Genomic DNA, 14,550 nt, shown 5'->3' with positions numbered 1-14,550 from the left:
TGATTTAAAGCAGATAAACTCCACATATAGTATATGCATAAAAGGAGACTAATAAAAGGCTACGAGAAGATTAACAAATTGAGGAGAAGCGAGCTGATGTAACTATGCCATAGTACTTAAACAACTTAGTACTTAAACAACTTCTGTGAATAAGTAGGAGCGTAAGGCTCCTAGTTCCCTCTTCTCACCCATATCATAAGGAAACCTCTTGTGGCAGAAATTTCATTACTGCATTGCAAACACTCATGTCTTCACACACAGCCTGGCCACCATTGTTCTCCCTCCCAGAAAGCATGACTTTATTAACATGTCATTCCCATTGCCAAAATTCTTGAACATGTGATTTGATTATTCCTTTCTTCTAAGGTCTTCAGTTAGCCTGTCACTATCTCATTGATATTGGCAGAGAAGCTGAGACATTGAGGTCAGAGACAAAGGCCATAACTTGATCATGGTCTAGCCAGCAGTATGAGCATCAGCTTGTCTGAATTGGCTCCCTTTGTCCCCACGTCTATCCAGGGTTACAAAGGGCCTACATGGATGCCCCTGTACACCCTGGTGCTAAAGGACAGGAATGCTGAGCTTGTGGAATCTAGTTTATTTGAAGTAGTAAGCAAGCCTGCTCTTTGTCTCAATGGGAGAGATGATCTCATCACTCAAGTTTCTTCACTGCAAAGGTACATCTAACAAATTGCCCAGGGAAAGAGTGGTGAGGGACTCGCAGGTATAAAAGTGAATGGGGGCAAGAGAGAAAGGTGCACACATAATTCCCATTCAGGATTGACTGGGAAGCTTGATCCGGATTATCATTACAGGGTCTGATTAAGCCTCAAGTGTCACCAAGCAGCGGCAACCCTCATGGCCACCTGTGACGTAACCCAATGCTGCTGGGGCATCAGGTTGTATGAATTTGTATCACTGAGGCTGAAACCAATTTGCGTCTGTCCCTTTCTGCACCCAACGTTCACACTTTAGAATTGTCAGGGATGGCATCAAGCAGAGATGACTGTCAAGACCAGCTATATTCAGACAGTATTTTTGTTTTCACAGCACTTGGATAGAATGACAAACACAGAGCCAGATCCCATTGCCGTGACACCTGTTGCTTGAGCTACCAAGATGATATGGTTGTTTTGCCAGACTGTGGTGCTGGACATAGAGGCGGAAAAGCACATTCATTATTCTCAGCTTCCTGCTGCACAGCTTGAGTAGGAGTATATGGGCCTCCCCAGTTGGTAGGGTGGTGTCCCCAGGGCATGTGTTGTTCATGGTGTCCCACATCACTAGGTGTAATCTCACATTTTCACCACTCATCCCATGTCATTCTGAGATTTCATGGGATAGGATCAGGTGAGAGAGGGACACAAGGTCATCCTTCCAAAACTGACAGACACGGTTTACATCCCCTACCCTGGCTAGTGTGAACAGAGTAGATGGACTCCATGAGCGGTTTCAATAGTGTTGTAGTCACTGTGTTAGCAACCTCTGATCACGCCAGTCAAGTAAGAGCACTCAGGTGGTAGAAGACAAAGGGTGAATTGCATAGGTCCACTTTGGGGCAGGATGCAATCTGGAAGGTACAGCAACTAGACTGGTCTAGCCATCAGGGCAAGGATACATCATGCCCCCCAGAAAAGGTCGGGACACAATGATACATTTTAAAACAGATGACAAAGGGGCAGGGGAAATACAAGTATCATTTTGCCTAACACATCCAACTGACGGGTTATCTAAGAACAAAACTCACTTAAAGACTTCCAACAGATGTGAATGTCCTTTACATGCAAAAAACATTCCTACATTATTTGCTATCATTGCTCTTGGCACACTCTCGCAGTAAAGCCACAGGACTGAGAGACGCATCTCACCAAGTTAAAAAATGTATCCAGGGGCACCTGGGTGGCTTAGTAGGTTAAGCATCCAACTTCGGCCTCAGGGCATGATCTCGCGGTTCACGAGTTCGAGCCCCACTTCGGGTTCTGTGCTGATGGCTCATAGCCTGGAGCCTGCTTCAGATTCTGTGGCTCCCTGTCTCTCTCTCTCTGCCCCTCCCCTGCTAACACACACACACTCTCTCTCTCTCTCTCTCTCAAAAATAAACATTAAAAAAAAATCTATCCATCTAGACAACCACCCACATGACAAAGGGTCTGGATCAGGTTCTGAGTCTGATGTGGGGCTCGAATCCATATATTGTGAGACCATGACCTGAGCTGAAGTTGGACGCTTAACCAAATGGGCCCCCCAGGCACCCCTCATTATTGTTTTTAAATCAGTAAGCAATCGAAGAATAACATGTTTGCTAGACCTGACAGTTATTTGGTACATAAGATTGAAAGTTGCCTTTCTTTAGGGAGGGAGGGATTGCTCGTCGCCACATAAAACCCCTATTTTTTTTCTTTTGGACTCTTATCTTTCCCCATTTTTTTTTCCCTGTATGTATTTACCTATAAACTCCCGATGGTCCTGGATGGCCCTGTGCTATGAGCAATGACCTCCCTCTCTAGACTGTCCCTTTCAATCTCAGGGGGACTAGAGTCTATCTCCAAGAGAGCAACATGGGGGATTCCCAATTTTTTTTTTAATTTTTTTTAATGTTTTATTTATTTCTAGGAGAGAGAGAGAGAGACAGCATGAGCAGGGGAGGGTCAGAGAGAGAGGGAGTCACAGATTGAAACAGGTTCCAGGCTCTGAGCTGGCAGTTAGCACAGAGCCCGACGCGGGGCTCGAACCCACGAACCGCGAGATCGTGACCTAAGCAAAAGTCGGACGCTTAACTGACTAAGCCACCTAGGCGCCCCGGGGGGGGATTCCCAATTTTATAATAATTTGGTTTTCAAGAAGATGCTCTTAAACGTTGATAGGCAGTGGCACTCAAGGGAGCCCACGCACATTGACCAGGAGATTCACAAACTAGTTCGAATTGAGAAACCTCCTGAGGTTTCTTTTAGGGGGAGCGGGAACAAAATGTTCTTACCCTTGTCCCTTTTTCATTAAACACTGAGCCATCAGTGTCCATGGATAAGATTGCTCATAGTCCACCAGGTAGGCAGGGGAACACATCATGACAGAAGTGAAGCAAGGAACAACAGAGACATGTGAGAGCTGCTGCTGTCTTTGGCAGAGAAGGCTGCTGAGGACCTCCTGATCTCTGTGTCCCCCACGGGGGATGCTGTGACTGAGGAGACTCCCCACTCCACCTTGGGGTTGCAAGGAACACCACCAGATAGTGTGGAGAAGAGGTAAGTTGTTTCTGGTTGTCCTTACAAATTGGTAGGAAGAAAATGTTACTGACTAGGTCTACAGTTTGCATTGATATCAAGTGAATTTTAACATTTATTATTAGGGAAGAAAGATGGGCACTATATAAGAAGAAAAGGGCAATTTACTAGAAATATAGGATGACTACATTTGTAAGCATCTAGTTATAGTGCCTCAAAATAAAACTGGAGAATTAAAAAAAAAAACTACCCACAGTGATAGTGGCACATTTTAACATACCTCTCAAAGGACAAAGAGAGAAGGAAGGTTTTAATGATGTGAATTTTAAAAACACAGTAAGATTCATCCAACAGATACACTGAGAGTCAATTATACCAAAAAATTACAGAAGAGGCAGTATTTTCAACCATACTTAAAGGATTCATAAAACTTGACCACATATGAAATGTATTAGTTGGTGCGCCTGGGTGGCTCAGTTGGTTAAGCATCCAACTTCGCCTCATGTCATGATCTCACAGTTCATGATCTTGTGGTTTTGATCCCTGTGTTGGGCTCTGTGCTAACAGCTCAGAGTCTGGAGCCTGCTTTGGATTCTGTGTCTCCCTCTTTCTCTGCCTCTCCCCCACTCACACTCTATCTCTCTCAAATATAAACAAACATTTTTAAAGAATGGAAATGTATTAGTTAACTGAAATCCATTTTAACAGAATCTTCCCTCCAGAGTGGTTTAAACCAGTTAAGAACTTATTTTTTCCTGTGTTACAGGAAATCCAGAAATAGGTAACTCAGGGTTAGTACAGCCAAATAATACTGTATATATCCCTGTTGAATAATCAGTAGCCTCTGACTATCATCCTCTTGGTCTATTTTCTAGGAAAGAAGAAGAGATAGAACAAAGGGTAAATGGTAAAGAGAAAATCCCAGATGAGGCATTCCCACTTCCATGGGCTTCTCTAGAACCCACAAGCAGTAACCTCTCTCTATTTCTCACTGGCCAGAACTATGGGCTCATGGGCAGTCATACGGCAAAGAAGTTGGGAGATGAGTCCTTAAAAAATTGTCCATGCTGTCAACCTGAATACAATTATATAGTTTTGTTACTTTAGGAAAGGAAGAGTAGACTAGATCTGGGGATAGCAACTCATTGTATCTGACACATTAGCCCACACAGAAAGTCTCCAACAATTTTCTGCTTGGATCTATGTCATACAGAATCTGTATCATGGAGACCATGCATTCTGTGTATAATGCAATTAAATTAGAAATATATAAAAAATAACATGCATGGAGTCTGCACATTAAAAAATATATTTCTAAATAGACTACAGGTTCACTACATCTATCTTGATGAGGACTGGACAACATTTAGTAGTAAATCACAGTGAAAACATTATTTATCAACACTTTTGTGATGAAGATTAAGGGGACTTTAGAGAACCCCATAACCTTTAATACTCAACAGTTAACATGGTGTCGCTCTTTCAGGAGGAAACACTCACTGATAAAGACAATCACAGACCCACAATATTTGTAAGATTGGTCCCAGTATAGCAGAAGTCAGGAATTGTGCCTGAAGGCTTTCTATATTGGTCACAGCATGGTTGCACTCCAGTGTGAGTTCTACAATGAGGAGTGAGGGGTCAAGGATCATCAAAGGCTTTCGTTAGTTATTTCACTCATACTTTCGGCCCAGTGTGTATTCGCTTGTGCATTATAAGGTTAGTGCTGGTGCTGAATGCTTTTCCACACTGAATACATTTATAGGGCTTCTCTCCTGTGTGAGTTCTCACATGCACCCTCAGGCAAGAGGAATTCCTAAAGGCCTTCCCACATTCTTTACACTCATAGGTTTTCTCTCCGGTGTGAGTCCTCTTGTGCACAATGAGGTAAGAGCCCGTGCTGAAGGATTTTCCACACTGACTACACTCGTAAGGTTTCTCTCCAGTGTGAGATCGTGTATGTTTCTTAAGGGATGATTGATCAATGAAGGCTTTCCCACAGTCGCTGCATTCGTAGGGTTTCTCTCCAGTGTGGGTTCTCATGTGTTTCTGAAGAGATGAAGGAACAGTGAAAGCCTTGCCACATTCCTTACAGTCATAGGGTTTCTCTCCAGTGTGAGTCCTTCTGTGCACGTTAAGATGAGAGCTCTGGCTAAAGGACTTTCCGCAGTGATTACACTCATAAGGTTTCTCTCCAGTGTGAGATCTCACATGCTTTTTAAGGGAAGACTGAAAAATGAAGGCTTTCCCACAGTCACTACATTCATAAGGCTTCTCTCCGGTGTGAGGTCTCACACACTTCTGAAGGGACAAGGGGCCAGGGAACACTTTCCCATGCTCATTACATTCTGAGCTTTCCTCCACAGCACCCATTTTTTGGTGGGTGCTAAGGGTAGTTCTTTCTCCATAATCACTGCACTCACAGAGTTTCTCTCCAGTAGGAATCTGCTCATGTACTGGAAAGGAAGAGTGTACACTGAGGGACATAAGACACTGGTTACACTCGTGAGGTTTCTCTCCTGTGAGAGTCCTTAAGTGTTTCCTAAGGGAGGACTCTTGATTGAAAGCTTTGCCACAATCATTAAACCCAAGGGTCTTCTCTCCACTGTGAGTACTTACATGACTCCTAAGGGTGTGGCCAAGGTCTTTCCCACTGTCTTTATATTTGTGGCATTTCTCTCCCTCGCCATGTCTTGTACACATAAAGTGACAGTTCTTTCGGAAGAATTTTCTACAACCATCAAATTCCAAGGGTTTCTTGCTGGCCTGCTGAACAAGGAGTAAGTGGTGACTAAGGATTTTCTCATGTTCTTTACACTCACGACAATTCTCTTCCATGTGGATTTGGCCATAAATAGGAAGCACACATTGCAATGGACATTTTTACTATTTACAGTGCATGTGTATGAATTTTTTTGCCCTATTCTTTCAAGTTGAATCAGCTCTAACCCAGGACTCCATCATTCCTAACAAAGGACATCCTAAATACAGAGTTTTGCCAATAATGAGTAAAGATTGAATTAATTATGTATTAAATACTTAACAATGGAATCACATTTAAATAAAAGTTTACTTTTTGGCATTCTTTGTGAAACAGCAAGTGTTGAGCTAGGTTTAGAGATTTCTCTAATTTTATGAGATTCAGGAATACTTTCCCAAGACAGCCACCTGCCTCACTGTCTCCCCTCATTTGGAAGCTGGTGCTTTAACTCCATGACATTCACAGACTTCTCCTCCTGTGAAAGACCAGGAATCATTCCTAGTGAATCTTACCATCTTTGTGTCATTGCAAGTCTTTTCTCCAGGAACATTCTGTACAGGAGATGCATCTTTTGATTTCAGTTGAATATCCCAGTCTGAAATTAAAACATTTTATAACTATTGGTATGAAAAAATAGGGATAACAGCAAAAAAGGATGTAGGTGCCCCATGGATGTGTTTTCAATAGCACTAAATATAGAGAGGAAATGTGAAACAGAAGATGTAACCGTGATCAGAGAAATTATTCTAGGAACTTGGCTCTGGGAGAAGATGCCCTTGATAGGAAAGAGCAATGGAATGGGAAGTGTTTTACTTAGAAAGGATTCTGGAGGTTTGAGACAACAGGAGAGTGTATTATCTGGAAAGCAAAGCAGGGAGAATGGCACAACAAGTATTCAAGGAAATGCAAAATTTAAAGAGGAATCAAAACAGTATTTTTCTCAGGGTGCCTGGGTGGCTTAGTTGGTAGACTGACTTTGGGTGACATCATGATCTCACGGTTCATGAGTTCGAGCCCTGAATTGGGCTCTGTACTGACAGAAGAACCCACTTTGGATCCTCTCTCTTCCTCTCTCTCTGGCCCTCCCCTGCTTGTGCTCTCTCAAAAATAAACAGTAAAAAAAAAAAAAAAAAGAAAAGAAAAATATTTTTCCTCTGAGGCTAGACAAAAATATGAAATGAGGGGAGAGACAGTCAAGGACGGAAAGTTCAACTAATGGCCTGTGTTCTCAACCCAAACTGATGCTCCTAAAAGACCATCCAATAACTCCTTTCTGCCTGGGACTCACCTGTACAGGCACCTTGGAGTGTTCCTCTCTCCTCTGGCCTCAGTGCTTCCTGCTCCACCTCAGTGATCAGACCGTGCTTGAAGAGAGGGTACCCTGCTCATGGAGAAAGACATGTGAGAGGGAGGACCGTGAAGGAAACAGGAAATCTTTCCACAAAACTGGTTCTAATACTTTGATAGTAAAGGGTTCTGAAGACAGGCAAGTACAACTTCAGGAGTGACAAAGGAATCAGATCCGAGCTTTCTCACAAGGTCCCCCAAACAAACACCTACACACCCTATTCACGGGGAATGGACCCTTGACACCCAAGCGCAAGAAGAAATACACACACTATAGATTACTTAAATGCCATAATAATAGTGAAAATGAAATCAATACATTTTTACAGGAAGCCATGAGACTCCCACAAAGGCAGGGACCACTCATTTTGTGTTGACCGTGTATTGCCGTTCTTTTCACAAAACCCAGAACATGGTATGTGATGAAGGACTATCTGCTGCACGAAGAAATGGAAAAATGAAGGAAGAAGGCCAATCTCACCCACGGAGGCCAGGTTCCTGTAGTTCTCCAGCATCACGTCTCTGTACAGGATTTTCTGAGTAGGGTCCAGCAGCGCCCACTCCTCCTGGGAGAAGTCTACTGCCACTTCCTCAAAGGTCACTGAATCCTGAAATATCACACACATTCAGGCTCAGCCAAGGCCCATCTCTAAGAATGTGGCAAAAGAATGGTAGAGGAGGCTGCCAGGATGGGGGAAGAAGACCAGCACACCGCTCGGGAAGTGCAGTTGTGCTGTGGGGGCCTCCTGTTATCTGCCCCAACGCTCAGTTCTCGGAACTCTCCTCTTTTGCTTTCCCTGCCTGGACCACCTCACCCAGACTTGCATGTTTAGCAGCTTTTCTAACACATAGTTGACCTGATATTTCCAACACTAGGTTGCAAGGACCCTTCCACTCTTGGTCAAGATCCAGTACAGACTGACTGTACTGCAGGATGAGGAAAATACTTGGAAAATGAATGAATGATTTTCCTACAGAATATGGAACTAACACTCAACCTAGAGAAGTATCTGAAAAAAAAATTAACAAATGTTGTAGTAATAGAAGACTTTCCAAACGCATTCTTTCTCTCATTCTGAGAAGCCCAGAGAACTGGGAAAGCCTGAGGACAGCCCAGCGGAAGCTATGGGTTGTGGGCAAGACATCTCTGTATGCTTTGGGGACATTTTTTTTTTAAACAGAGTAATTTCCTATATACCTGTGACCAGGTTGTCAACAGTCCTGCATCCATTCTTCCTCTTGTGTGACTCCCTCCTCACCAGACAGGGTTCTGAGCAAGCAGACCTAGCGAAGAAAAATACCATGAGAGTCTGGGCTTGACAGATATTCAACACTCACAACCCAGAAACTTCCTCATACTAGCTTCAGAGGGACTCCCCCCGCCACACACACATGCACATATACATACCCACAGTACAGTTCACTGTTAAGATTTTATTTCCCTATCCAAGAACATCTAGGAATTAGGAATCTAATACATCCTTTTTTCTTTTTAATCATTTTTCTAGGCTGAACTACTAAAAATGTCTAGAGCCAATAGGCATTGCAAGGAGCAATGGAGCCCCCCTAATACCAGAATGCCTCTAAATGTCATTTGTCTGTGAAAGAAACCAAGGCTCATCTGAGAAATAGCTGAGTCTTGTGTAGAACATGAAATGCTCAAGGTGAGTCTCGAACATCTTTTTAAAATTATTTTTTAATATTTATTTATTTATTTGGAAGAGAGAGGGAGAGACAGAGTGTGAGTGGGGGAGGGGCAGAGAGAGACAGACAGAAACAGACAGACAGAATCTGAAGCAGGCTCCAGGCTCTGAGCTGGGGCCTGATGTGGGCCTCCAGCTCACGAATAGTGAGATCATGACCTAAGCCAAAGTCGGACGCTTAACCTACTGAGCCACCCGGGTGGAATATTTTATAGCAGGAAGCAAGAATCCCAGCAAAGGCTAATGGGGTTGGGTCAAAAAGACACAGGAGAAAACTTAAAGGAGCTCCCCTGGCTTAAGATGGAATAATTTAGGGACCCCTGGCTGGCTTAGTCAGAAGAGCATGTGACTTGATCTCAGGGTTGTGAGTTCGAGTGCCACGCTGTATGTACAGATTACTAAAAAATGTAAAATCTTAAAAAAAAGAACAATTTAGGAAATAATGTCTGTAGTCAATTGAAATCATCAAATGTAAAACAAAATCATGAGTTCATAATTATAAAAAAAAAAAAAAACCAACCCAAACCTTAATGGTATTGGAAAACACCAGGATATCAAGTCATAATTCTGAAAATTCAGAGGAAGCACAAATCAGGCATGTGTCCCTCTCTCCTTTATGAACAATATTTTATGATTTCCAAGTTGTTGTGATGGGTAAGAGTTCTTCTTTATGCAAGAATCGTACATGCTTTATAAGCTGGGTTCATTATAAAGAAATGTTAGAGTCATAAAGTCACCATTTTGCAACCACTAGTAAATTAATGGATCTAAGCAATCACAGTCAGTGGCTACTCAATTATTAGGGGAAAAGAAAATGGGGATGTTTACTTTCAACTTTCAATTTTGAAAAAACTTTCAAACTGAAAGAAAAGATGATTTGTGTGAATATGATAAACTTCCACAGACTCTTTGCCATTAAAATTTGTCTTCTCTCTCCACCCCTCCCCACCCTTGTACCCCCTCTGTGTTTCAGCAAGAATGTTATTGAGAAGAATCTATGTGAGAAGAAACATCAGATGTCATGACCCTTTTCTCCTATATACTTCAGAGTGACCAAAGACTTGGACATTCTCTAACATAACCACAATTATCAAAATCAGAAACATTTAAACTTGGATTTAATATTATTATGGAACATACACTATTATGGTCCAATAGTGTCGTTTACAGCAATCACTTTTTGTTTAATTTTTTTTAACATTTGCCCATTTTTTAAAATGTTTTTATTTATTTCTAGGAGAGAGAGAGAGAGACAGCGTGAAGAGGGGAGCGTCAGAGAGAGAGGGAGTCACAGACTGAAACAGGCTCCAGGCTCTGAGCTGGCAGTCAGCACAAAGCCCGACGCGGGGCTCGAACCCACGAACCGTGAGATCATGACCTAAGTGAAAGTCGGACGCTTAACTGACTAAGCCACCCAGGCGCCCCAACATTTGCCCATTTTTGAGAGACAGAGAGATACAGAGCGCAAGCAGGGGTGGGCAGAGAGAGCGAGAGACACAGAATCCGCAGCAGGCTCCAGGCTCTGAGCTGTCAGCACAGAGCACCACGCGAGGCTCAAAACCACAAGATCATGAACCGTGAGATCATGATCTGAGCCTAAGTTGGACACTTAACCGACTGAGCCACCCAGGCGCTCTAGAAATCAGGATTTTTTTTTTTTTAGTGTATTTATTTATTGCGGCGAGGGTGTAGGGGTGGAGGAGGGAGACAGAGAATCCAGAGCAGGCCCTTCACTGTCAGCACAGTTGGGCTCCATCTCAGGAACTGTGAGATCATGACCTGACCCCAAATCAAGAGTTGGCTGCTCAACTGACTGAGCAGCCAGGTGCCTCTAGAGCAATCACTTTTTAAATTTCCCCTATGGCATCATGCCCTCAAACCATGGTTCTTTATGCTTCTTTGATCTGTACCTATCCCTCAGCCTTTCTTCATCTTTCAAGATACAAAGAGTCCAGGTCCAATATTTGACAGATTCTACTTCAATTTTGGGTTTTCTGATGTTTTCTCAGGATTAGATTCAGGAAGTGCAATCTTGCATGAAGGATCACCTAACTGATGCATGTCCTCCTCAGCGTGCCACCTTAGGAGGCATATGATGCCAGTCTGTCTCATTACTGGTGAGAACCATGATCAGTTGGTTAAATGCATGCCACAGGTTTTTCCATGAAGTTATCATTTTCTCCTTTTGTAATTAATAAGGAATCTTATTAACTAGGGTGATAATTGAAGACTATATACATAAGCTGAGAACATTTATTAAGGAAGAATCGAGCTGACACTGGAACCAAGTGATAAATCTTAACATCACAAAGGTGTCTGGATAGCACATAAGTTCTGATACAATGTAAGAAGAAACAGCACCACCTATAAAGTATTCTTGTCAAAAAAACCCCTGACAAATCCCTTCATCTAATTAGCAGTTTACAGGAGAAAGAGACTGAGGGAAATGTTAACATCATGAAGATACAAGAAGCCAAACCCAGTCTGGGGGACAGACGGGAAGGACACGTAATGGCTCACTGAAGCGTGTGGACCTTCCATTGCGATTCCCACAACACCAACTGTAGAAACATATTTTGAGACATTTAGGGGGAACTGAGCACAGGCTGGGTATTAGATGAGTAGATGAGTATTAGTATTAGATGAGTATTAGATGGGTATTGGCAAGGAGAAAAGCAGCCCCTGGCGGAGAAGGGGGAATCCTTTTGCACTGCTGGTGGGAATGCAAACTGGTGCAGCCACTCTGGAGAACAGTATGGAGGTTACTCAAAAAATTATAAATAGAACTACCCTATGACCCAGCAATTGCACTACTAGGTATTTATCCAAGGGATACAAAAATGCTGATTCAAAGGGGCACATGCACCTCAATGTTTATAGCAGCACTATCGACAACAGACAAATTATGGAAAAGAGCTCAATGTCCATTGACTGATGAATGGATAAAGAAGATGTGGTATATTTATACACTGGAATATTACTTGGTGATCAAAAACATTGAAATCTTTCCATTTGCAACAACATGGATGGAAGTAGGGCATAATGCTAAGTGAAATCAGTCAGTCAAAAGAAAGACAATAATATGATTTCCCTTCTATGTGGAATTTAAGAAACATGACAGATGAACATAGGGGAAGGAAAGGGAAAAAAAAGAAAAAGAGAGAGGAAACAAACTATAAGAGACTCTTAACTATAGAGAACTAACTGAGGGTTACTGGAGGGGAAATGATTTGGGGGATGGGCTAATGGGTAATGGGTATTACAGGGGGCACTGATCTAAGTATAAGTGACGAATCATTAAATTCTGCCCCTGAAACCAATACTACACTATATGTTAACTAACTTGAGTTTATATTTTTTAAAAAATGTGGTAACCCTAATAGGATCCTGATTTAATTAAACCAACTGTAAAAAGATATTCTGGAGACAATCAGAGAACTTTGGAGTTTCCCAGATGAGAAAAGGGTATGGTGGCTATGTACTAGTTATAGACGCATACTACTGATGAAAGGACATGATTTCTGGAATTCACTTTAAGTAAAAATCGGGGCAGCTGGGTGGCTCAGTCAGTTAAGCGTCCAACTTCGACTCAGGTCATGATCTCATGGTTCATGGGTTCAAGCCCCGCATCAGGATCTGTGCTGACAGCTATCTCAGAGCCTGGAGCCTGTTTCAGACTCTGTGTCTCCCTCTCTCTCTGACCCTCCCCTGCTCATGCTCTCTCTCTCTGTCTCTCAGAAATAAATAAAACATTCAAAAAATAAAAAAAGTAAAAACCCTCCAGAAATAAGAAAAAGCAGGTGGACAGGCTACTAGAATTGTCCAACACGATTACCTGCACTAATGCAGTAGCCACCAGTCACATATGGCTTTAAGCACTTGAAATGAGACTAGTGTGATTTAAGTAACTGATATTTTAACTTAAATTTAAATAGTCATGGGGTGCCCTGCTGAGTCTGTTGGTGACTCTGGATCTTGGGGTTGCAAGTTTGAGCCCCACGTTAGGTGTAGAGATTACTAAAAAAAATCTTTAAAAAATGTAAATAGCCACATGTGGATAGTTTATTATACAGTCAGGCCAAGATGATCCAAGATTGGTAAAATATTGGCAATTGTCACAGCTGAGTGTTGATGACTAGAGGATGCACTATACAATTTTTGTGTATGCTTCAAAATTTCCACATTAAAAGCTTAAAAATGTAAAAAAAAGGATAAAGACATTTTTAAGTGTTTATTTATGAGAGAGAGAGAGAGAGAGAGAGAGAGAGAGAGAAAGAATGTGCACACAGATGCCCAAGCAGGGGAGGGGCAGAGAGAGAGAATATCCCAAGCAGGCTCCACACTGTTAGCTGGGCTCAAACTCACCAACCATGAGATCATGACCTGACCAGAAATCAAGGGTTGGACGCTTCACTGACTGAGCCACCCAGGCACCCCAAAGACATTTTTAAGTAAAGACCTGAGAGAGTTTACCCATCAAAAAATCATCACTAAAGTAAATTCTCAGTATTCCAGGAAATAGGAATTTGTACACCTAATACGTTAAAAAAGTAGAATGAACAAAAATCAAATGGGTAAAACTAAATGAACCTTGATAATATAATATATAAAATGGTAATAGTAGTATCTAATTTGTGAGATGGAAGAACAAGCTAGAATCCTAATACAGAATAAGAAAAATACGTAAACTGGGAGGGAGGTAATTGCAGTTTTTTGCTCCTTGTATTTCTTGAGGAGGGAATAAAGACCTTAATTAGCCTTATGATTCAGAAACTACATTACTACGTATTTACCCAAAGGATACAAAATACAGATTTGAAGAGATACATGCACCCCAATGTTTATAACAGCATTATCTACAAGAGTCAAATTATGGAAAGAGCTCAAATGTCCATCAAATGATGAATGGGTAAAGGAGAAGTGGAGGAGAGAGAGGCAAGATGGCGGAGTAGTAGGGAGCTCTGTGCATTTCGCTTGCACCCATTTCTCAAAAAGGGAAGGCCTGAAGTCAAAGGACATTGGGCCAGAGGAGTTTGGATAGAGAAAGAGACAGAGTACTATGGGAAGGCAATCTCATAAGGCTACCTCAAGGAAGAAGTCAAAGTACACATGGTGGAGAGTCCCAAATACCACTGCGAGTAGGGAAATAAAATAACCAAAGTCTCAACAAGAGAAACCAAGAGACACCATTCAAAGAACACTTCCTGAATGGACAGGCCTGGACAGTCAAAGAGCCCTCTTTAATACAGCAGCACCCTCAGGTGCAGAGTGCATAACAAGCTTTTATTTATTTATTTTTAATATTTTTTATTTATTTCTAGGGGAGAGAGAGAGAGAGACAGCGTGAGCAGGGGAGGGTCAGAGAGAGAGGGAGTCACAGACTGAAACAGGCTCCAGGCTCTGAGCTGGCAGTCAGTACAGAGCCCGACGTGGGGCTCGAGCCCACGAACCGCGAGATCACGACCTAAGCGAAAGTCGGACGCTTAACCAACTAAGCCACCCAGGCACCCCAACAAGC

At 42.4% G+C, this 14,550-nt stretch overlaps 1 protein-coding gene across 3 annotated transcripts in view; it reads right to left on the bottom strand.

Annotated features, from left to right (window-relative positions):
- Positions 1 to 4,786: 4,786 nt before the first annotated feature.
- Positions 4,787 to 14,550, bottom strand: part of LOC120244460 (zinc finger protein 177-like) — a 34,854-nt gene continuing 25,090 nt past the window's right edge. For 2 of the 3 annotated variants that reach the window (XM_039251012.1, XM_039251011.1), the window contains 5 exons: positions 8,528 to 8,613; positions 7,811 to 7,937; positions 7,271 to 7,363; positions 6,495 to 6,577; positions 4,787 to 5,990 (listed from right to left, as the gene is read on the bottom strand). In XM_039251012.1, coding sequence (XP_039106943.1) covers positions 4,899 to 5,990; positions 6,495 to 6,577; positions 7,271 to 7,363; positions 7,811 to 7,937; positions 8,528 to 8,560 — 1,428 coding nt within the window. In that variant the 5' untranslated portion in view covers positions 8,561 to 8,613 and the 3' untranslated portion in view covers positions 4,787 to 4,898. The remainder of the gene's footprint in view (positions 5,991 to 6,494; positions 6,578 to 7,270; positions 7,364 to 7,810; positions 7,938 to 8,527; positions 8,614 to 14,550) is intronic. The other variant, XM_039251013.1, reaches the window with a different exon arrangement.

The sequence above is a fragment of the Hyaena hyaena genome, unplaced genomic scaffold (genome assembly GCF_003009895.1).
Source record: "Hyaena hyaena isolate Hyena2069 unplaced genomic scaffold, ASM300989v1 scaffold_392, whole genome shotgun sequence".
Taxonomy (NCBI): domain Eukaryota; kingdom Metazoa; phylum Chordata; class Mammalia; order Carnivora; family Hyaenidae; genus Hyaena; species Hyaena hyaena.
Note: the sequence above shows the minus strand (reverse complement) of the source record. Positions and strands in the feature narration are given on the sequence as shown.